The sequence below is a fragment of the Misgurnus anguillicaudatus genome, chromosome 14 (assembly GCF_027580225.2).
Source record: "Misgurnus anguillicaudatus chromosome 14, ASM2758022v2, whole genome shotgun sequence".
Taxonomy (NCBI): Eukaryota; Metazoa; Chordata; class Actinopteri; order Cypriniformes; family Cobitidae; genus Misgurnus; species Misgurnus anguillicaudatus.
Window position 1 is genome coordinate 13,664,037 of NC_073350.2, and position 9,065 is coordinate 13,673,101.

The 9,065-nt window shown below is 38.0% G+C and overlaps 1 protein-coding gene across 4 annotated transcripts in view; it reads right to left on the reverse strand.

Moving 5' to 3' along the window:
* palm1a (paralemmin 1a) overlaps positions 1 to 4,702 on the reverse strand; it is a 43,072-nt gene extending 38,370 nt beyond the window's left edge. Inside the window, exon 1 of one of the 4 annotated variants that reach the window (XM_055185058.2) lies at positions 4,491 to 4,702. In XM_055185058.2, coding sequence (XP_055041033.1) covers positions 4,491 to 4,495 — 5 coding nt within the window. In that variant the 5' untranslated portion in view covers positions 4,496 to 4,702. The remainder of the gene's footprint in view (positions 1 to 4,490) is intronic. The other 3 variants (XM_055185059.2, XM_055185060.2, XM_055185061.2) reach the window with 3 other exon arrangements.
* Positions 4,703 to 9,065: the final 4,363 nt, after the last annotated feature.

Sequence of the window (9,065 nt, forward strand, 5' to 3'; positions counted from 1 at the left end):
CACACAGAACATAACATCATGTGAAATCATACATGCAATCTCTATTTTGCTCATACTTAAGTTAAGGATATGAGCAATAATTCAACAACATTGAGGAAATATGGTCCATTTTTAACACATACGCAAGGGTCCGCATACAGTGCACGTGACACTATTTTTGTCATTAGAAAAGTGTGGCGCGTACTGTAGGTGCACCGCCGGATTTTTGAAAACCCTGTGTACATTGTACATGTAGGTTGCACATGCACATATAGGAGAATGTAGTATGTAGTCCAAGAGATGCGTTGCATTTTGTCGCAATGCACGTATGCCCAACGAGTCAAATATACTATGCTTTGCCAGGCTGTGCGTTCGACAGTGCGCATACATTCGCTTACACGTATATAAACAGACTATACTCCAGGCTTAAGAATTAAGGATTCTAATCATATGGTTTGCATGGAAAGTGTGCTATTACATTAAAAGGTGCAGTGTGTCAATTTTAGGAGGATCTCTAGAAACGCAATATAAAATACTACATTATCAGTGATGTATAAAAACCTTAGGAACCGTTGTTTTTATTACCCTTTAGAATAAGCCGTTTTTATCTACATACACCGAGGGTCGCCTTACATGGAAGTCGCCGTCATGTTTCTACATTAGCCCTAAATGGACAAACTGCTCTACAGAGCATGTTTTATCACTATGTTGTCTCAGACGACGTCACGTTTGTCCTGTGCCGGCTATCGTAGCTTTACTATGCGTTTTGAAAGGGAGGGGTGCGCGATGGACTGAGCTGTTGGTTGAAATTTGCACTCTCACCACTAGATGCCGCTAAAATCTACACACCGCACCTTTAAAAGAAAGACTTGAGCCACATCTAGGCACCAGGACACTTAAGGCTGTGGGCTATTTTGACTGGTGTCAGTATGCAACCACCTGGAGACCACCAAGAACACCTTAGAATCTAGCAATGCATTAGCAATAACCCAGAGCGCCCTTGTAAACACACAGCAACCATTCGCCACATGTAGTTTCCTTTTTGTTATATCAACTAGGGCTGCAACTAACGATTATTTTAATAATCGATTAATCTGTCGATTATTTTTTCGATTAATCGATGAATCGGATAAAAAAACAAATAACAAGAAAAGCATTCATTTCCAACCCCTTATTCAAAACAGAACAAAAATCTTTAGAAATTACACAAACATGTTGCTCCTTGAACATACCTGAGCTGTTTACAATAATAATAAAAATAAAATAAAAATGGACTAACACAAAAAATACACATGTATGCTTTACATCTGCCAAATATATAGACTTTTTATGATGCATTTCCCATCAAGAAGCCTCTATTTACATTTGGCCACATACATGCGTCTTGTGAAAACGGAAAATGCTTCTTCTACTCCCGCGCAAAATGCAAATACACCATTTATTACTTCGCTTTAAAAAATGTAAGACGATGTTTATGCAACAAAAGGTGGCACTTACTGAATGTTGGGCCGGGCACGCGCGTCTACTTGCTTGGCAGTCGGCATGAGCTGGAGCGCGCAGGAAAGAGCAGAAGGAGAGTGATGGCACGATGATTTTACGTACAGGTCCATGACGGGGAAAAGCGTTCATACAACTCCCTCTCAAAGTTTTATTTCATTGTTTAATATCAGTGGAGTTTGTCATTGGAGTTTTTTTATTCGTTCTAGAAACTTTTTTACCCGCTGTCGTCGCTCCATAAAGCATAAGCGTGTCGTCTTTGTTTGTTTACCTCTTTGCCGGCTAACTTCCAGGTGACGCGCTTACGTTTGGGATGAGTAAAACACTGACATGTGGTTTTCCTCTACCTTTGCTGGGTTTTTTTCCATCTTTTTCCCGCCGCCCTGTCTTTTCTCCGCCCTGTCTATGAGCCGCCGAACTCTGCAAGCAACAGTGCGCGAGAGAGACCGACGCTGCCTCCCAAACCGCATACCTCCACACTATACAGCAGGCGAAAAGCACTACTTCTCATACTCTTCGCCTACTATATAGCACAGAAACAGGCTGTTTGGGACGCAGCACGAGTGTGTTCACTCCGCTCCGCGCTTAACTGAAGTGTTTTTTTTTGTTTGTTTGTTTTTTTAATTAAACGTCTCTGCGTCACGCGACACGACGAATCGATAATGAAATTCGTTGCCAACACTTTTAGTAATCGATTTTTATCAATTTAATCGATTTGTTGTTGCAGCCCTAATATCAACTTTGCCAATAATCCTGTAATCCCAGAAAAGAAATACAGATAGGCTGATATCCATATCCAAACTTGCAGAACTGAAGTCAACACTTCTGTTCAGGAAAACAAGCACATCTCGAAGCATTTACTCCTAAACTGCTCACAAAGATTGAAGAATACAGTCTAATTTATATGACCTCACCCCATATTACATGAAAAAGGAGGCGCCGATGGGAGACAAATTAAGTGAGATAAAACATGATGTCCCCAGGCTTCTTTGCAACACTAATGAATGATAAAAATGAAGATACATTAAAGATACATTAGTTTGACTGGATCATAGTATGAAGAAGATGAGATGCTGTTTTGATTTGCATCGGTTCTCTCAGCATTTCCGTCTTATGTCTTTAAAGAATCCTGACCAAGCCATTTCTCGACCGTTCATTACAGCTCAGCTCACACACCTATTTAGACCAATCCTTTGAAGCTTCCCAGCATTCCTCAGCACATGTGGCTGAAATCAGCACTTCATAAGCATAAGAGAGAGAGCCGGCAGGAGGGAAACGGTACACATGCTGAGTTTCAAAGCAACATCAACAGGAACTCATGTGCCCATCAACCTTGTTTGCTATTCCAGCATTTTCATGAGAGCCAGAGGTCAATAATGCTTCAACTTGACTTTACACTAAAGTGAAAAAGAGCCTCTGGAACAGTTCGATCTCTGCTGCAGTGCGTGCATATAAAACTGAAACCATCCAGTGCCCCAAAAAATTAAAACATATAATCACCAGCATGTATTTTAGGGCTAAAATCTGCTCAGATCATATTCCATTGAGGTTATTTTCATTGTGCCAATAGAACAACGGCAGATTTCATCCTCCCCCGAACCAAGTGGACATTTATGGGATTTCAGAGAGACCCCAGCGAGTCACTAATGGAGAGGCATGCGTTATCCGATATGGGCAGGGCCCTTCATTCAGATTCCAGGAGCAACTGTCAGTCCACTCATATCTCTCTCGCTCTCTCTCTCTCTCTTTCTGCTGGAGTACATTAGAGTAATTAAGTCTACCAGCAGTTGTCTCTACTCTTTTAGCTAAAGGTCTACTCATGATGTATGTGTCTTCTCAGAATCACATAGGAATGGAGATTATTATTATTATTACACAAATCAGTACAGTTTAATGCATGCTTACAAATGAAATCTAAGGAATTTGTGTGTTAACCAATAAATAAAATGTAAAATTTGTAGCTGAGATTGAAAACTAAAGGTCTAAACACTATGAATTACATGCTCCTGTATAGCTCAGTGGTCATGAGTATTGACAAAATGCATATCTTGTAATGCACTGTAAGTCGCTTTGGATAAAAGTGTCTCCTAAATGCATAAATGTAAACTCCAAACTGTCCCACTCCAGTCACTGACAAAGTTATCATCTCTCCCTCTCATCATTTTTAACATACAACCCATTACAATGTACAAGATACCCAAATGTTATACATAAATACAGCCACGCGTGTAAATAAAATTGTTTACAATAAGGGGAATGATGTATTACATCATGCGTTTCTTTTGCGCATGCTAAATAACATGTTTCTTGTTTTTAAACATTTATTGCAATTATGTAGCTTAGATATGAATAAAAAGACCAACTGTTTTCAGTGTATACATGTACTGAGAGAGTCAAAGACCTGTTTCTGTCAGTAGTGTACAGTGTGTGTGGTGCGTGCTGATGCTACTCACCGCTGGATGTGATACCGTTATTCCGCGCGCATCGACAAAACATTACAGTACACCGATATACATAGAGAATATATACCATATATACAGTATATAGCATTATTATAGCCACAGCCCCGTTATTCATGTATGAAACTGGCAAAATCAACACAAAAACCATCGCCTTGGATAATACAAATAACCCTCGATTTGCACAGATTTGATAAACGCGCGAGCTATAAATGTAAAGAAACTTTATTTAAACCTCATTTGTAAGCCAAACGCGTTTCTCCGCCCGACTGCCTCAATCATAGCGACATGCACTGACCGTCTCTAGTCTATATCAGACGCATATTCCTCATCTACTTAACATAAACAATCATTTTCTTATAAATAACAATCTCTTTAAGTATGCTTTTAAAATAAATGATTGAGGTATACAGCGCAAGCATGTCTGAATAGCAATGACAGGAGAGCAGAGCATGGGATCTTTTGCAGGTGTGGCTCCGTTAACTCATTATACAGCAGGGGCATAGACAAGCTGGCCTGCGCTGCTATTAGATGAAGTATAGTTAGTATACTCACTCCATAGTGTCCCAAATACTGTTTCCCTCAAATGTTGTGTTTATTCTCCGGGTATTGTATAAATGAAAGACGCCGCAGCATCAGTTTTCAGTCTTGTGTCCTGTCCCTGTGTGTGAGCAGTGAGACCGGGAGCTGCTGCTGGCGTCCCTCCCCTGATTCTGCCTCTCTCTCTCTCTGACAACCGCAATCCTCTGAAGAAAAATATACTACGCATTTGAAAGCATTAAAATATTTTTTACATTGCATCGAGAAGTGTGTGATGGCTAGTTTGGTATACATGTGCGGTTTAATGGTTTTATATTTTTATTTTAACATAATTGGCCCGGTCTGAAAATTAAAAGGAAATATGCCTCCCCCGCGTGTATGTGCAAGGGAATACAACTCATTGTTAGAGCCGAGGAAAATAAAGAGACTTTTATTGACAAGTTGCGCTATTTTGTTAGTGTATATATAAAACAGATAGTATAATATTAACCTTGAACTATTAGTCTTACGGTATATTCTAAAATTATAAGGTTTTTCTTTTGTTCAGACAAAATATTTATTCTTGTTTATTGTGTATCAAATATAATCTTAGGTTTTAAAAAAATATGTGGCCTATTAACTTTCCTGCATTTTAATTAAGGAGAGATAATATATTTTTCTATGTAAGTGCATGTTAATTTCAGTGTTTCATTATGCTTTTTTATTTTCTAAATCACACAGTTTTTATGTTATAATCCCGTAGTTTTAGGCAACATGTACCTTAAAATGATGCTTATGTACAGTAGTGATTGTATTATGGCAGGAGCATTGTAGCTTGTCTGTGTTAGGAATGCAGCCTGTAGATGGAGTACCTGACCAGCTCTTACACTAAAAATACTGTGTACTATATACTGTACTAGTTACTATAGAAATGTTGTCATACCACCCAAGTGATTTTATGACTCAAAGACAGTTACATAGCTTACTATTACAGATATGTGAATTAAATTTTCAATCATGAAGAAGTCTCTTAAATCAATGATTCTGTTAATAACACAAGGGATAGTTCACCCTAAATTAATTATTATTTACTCATCCTCATGTTGTTCAAAACATATATTAGTTTCTTTATTCTGTTGAACAGAAAAGAAGGTTTTTTTTAATAAATGATGGCAAGCACACAGTCGACTTTACTGATTGACTTCCATAGTATTTGTTATTCCCAGTGGTGGCTGGTGACTTCTCTTCCGAGGGGTACTCGGTGGGGTCTTTTGCTGTTGTAGCCCATCCGCCTCAAGGTTGTGCGTGTTGTGGCTTCACAAATGCTTTGCTGCATACCTCGGTTGTAACGAGTGTTTTTTTCAGTCAAAGTTGCTCTTCTATCAGCTTAAATCAGTCTGCCCATTCCCCTCTGACCTCCAGCATCAACAAGGCATTTTCGGCCACAGGACTGCCGCATACTGGATGTTTTTCCCTTTTCACACCATTCTTTGTAAACCCTAGAATTGGTTGTGCGTGAAAATCCCAGTAACTGAGCAGATTGTGAAATACTCAGACCTGCCCGTCTGGCACCAACAACCATGCCACGCTCAAAGTTGCTTAAATCACCTTTCTTTCCATTCGGAAATTCAGTTTGGAGTTCAGGAGATTGTCTTGACCAGGAGGACGTTGATTAGATAATTGCATTAATAAGAAAATAAACAGGTGTTCCTAATAATCCTTTACGTGAGTGTATATTACTGATGATAAACACATTTTTGACATATTTCCAGTAGAAAGTTGATATTTTAAAAAATCAAACATTTTGGCCCATAAAATGTATTTTTGATTATTGCTACAATATACCCGTGCTAACATTACTTATGACTGGTTTTGTGGTCCAGGGTCACAGATAGCACAACAGAAACAAAGAAAATACAGAAAAATCAAGAAACATCAAAAGCATGACACAATATTGGTGCAACGGGTCTTGGTGCTAGAATGGTTCAGTGAGCAGTTGGACAACAGTCAGCCAATAAATCACTGCATCAATACTTACCTTATTAAAATTTAAGGCACTTTGCACAGTCAACAAAACTTTTTGTTAATCTCTAGTTTAGTTTTAGCGTCTAAAATCTCTAAATTGTGAATATGTTGGCAAACACGTTAACTGAAATAAAGTATATCGTTTGCTTTTGACAGACCGATCTGAAATCATTAACAGTGACTTCCGGCAACCGGTTGTGGGTGTGTCAAATGACACAACAAAGTTTTAATACACAGACAGGGTGTTTAATTTAATATGAAAACAAAGCATTTTTTCAAACAACAATATAACTTATAAAATGATGTGTGGAAAAACAAAGTCTTGGATTGTGAAAACATTAAGCCTGACCCAAAGTTTGAAACATGGAACAAGATAACCCAGGATTACATATAGGCCTACCTAGGGTTTAAAGGGCACATGTATTAAGCATTTCTGCAGCATTTGGGAAACAATGTTTACATATGTGACCATTATTGAGCTTGTTTAACGTAAGCATCCTTTCCCAGGCAAAACCTCATTTTTTTTTAAAGTATTGACACCCACACAGCTCCACACAGTTCCACCCTGATGCTCTATCAGCTAGTCCTTCAGCAGTCTACATACAGAGCTAACATACTGCTGGCCTGCCAGTTGCCGTGGTAACTTGACATGTCTCCATTTGCTCTGATCAATGGAAATGTTGCCTTTGCTGGGGATTGGAGGCCTGCCACCTCTCTCTCTCTCTCTCTCTCTCTCTCTCTCTCTCTCTCTCTCTCTCTCTCTCTCTCTCTCTGAGATGGATAACAAAAGAAGTGGACGGAAGTGATGGGGTGGTGTGTGTAAAATGCCAGCTAGGTTAGTTGCTTGGCCTCTTGGTCTGGGTTAAATGATCACTCATGTCACCAAAGACATTTTTTTTTCAATTATCTGATCACAGAAAACAACCAGTTTGAATGACACTCGATTTGTCCTGCAATATATATGATATATGATATATGATATATGATAATGGATTCTCCTAAAATGATACAGATTTTGACTTCATATTTCTATTATCACAATAGATGGGATTAGCTGTGGTATGTGTTATATATATATATATATATATATAAATATATATATATTTTATTTATATATATATAAATATATATATATTTTATTTATATATATATAAATATATATATATTTTATTTATATATATATATATATATATATATATATATATATATATATATATATATATATAATATTATATATATATATATATAGAGAGAGAGAGAGAGAGAGAGAGAGAGAGAGAGAGAGAGAGAGAGAGAGAGAGAGAGAGAGAGAAAGAGAGAGAGAGAGAGAGAGAGAGAGAGTTTATATTATCTCCTATAAGGATAAATATTGACCCCTTTGTTATTTATTGTTTTAATAAATTCATCACATTATTTGCACAGAAAGTGTGATATTTGGCCATTTCAGGTATAGTCAGGCCCGGCGCCACGAGGGGGCAAAAGGGGGCATTGCCCCCTCAGATCTGATTTGTGCCCCTCTGTTTCATTTTTGTATTCAGTGAGTTTCTGGTTACCTGTGCTGTGCAGTTGCGTATGGAGTGTTTTATGGATCGCTGCATTTAAAAGTATGTCTTTCTAAAGCGAGATCTCAGTGTATCATTGATGGTATAAGGTTAAGCCCCCTCAAAAATTTCACATGCCCCCTCAGTCATTTCATTCTGCAGCCGGGCCTGGGTATAGTGAAAGAATCAAGAGAAAGTACTTTGTAAAATAAAAGCTATAACACCGTGAGTAGCCGAAGCACCTGCAGATCAAAGGGCCACAGTTTCCATTAAACCTTGTGAAAATTTAATCAGCTTGAGTTTAATCAGGATGAGTAAACTAAATACCAGGTGGAGATGAGGGGAAAGTCTCCTTGGGTCTAACTTACACCGCTACCAAAATTGCATATTTTTTTTATTTTGAATTGTGATGAAAGCCAATTAGCAAAGTATGTGAGTGTGTATTTAAATGTAGGTGTTAGGTTATGTTCGACCTTGGTTTGGATATTGCTTGGATATAATCATTTTATTTTTTATTCATGAATTCTAAAATCTCCTACATAAATACAAATTAAATTTGTGTCAGTCAAGACTATGTATGAAGCAAAGGAAAAAATGAAATTTAATGTTAATTTCTCTATTATTCCAGACTTAATTCTTTCTAGCCTTTAGAAAGCATAATCTTACAGCTGAAATGCGTAAACAATATAATTTCAAGAATCTTGTCTTTCAATAGCATTCAGTGTAATGTAATGAAGTGAATGTCTATGTAAATGTCTGTGTGAGCGTAGGCCCGCCCCCCAACATATAGTTCTCATTAAAATGATAAATTGCTTCACACACCGGGTCCCCACTGCTCAGCTCCAGTCACCATAGCAACAGCCAGATCTCTCTTCGTGTTTTTGCAGACTTCACGATTGTTGCTAGATAGTGTGGGCTTCACTCATGTTTGAAAAGTGTACTGTTTAGACGTCACAGTTCTCTGGGCAAAAGGAGCATATACACTAGCTGAGGCCATGTTGAACTTTTGAGACCATTGTGGGCCTTTGTAAATCATCATTTCAGT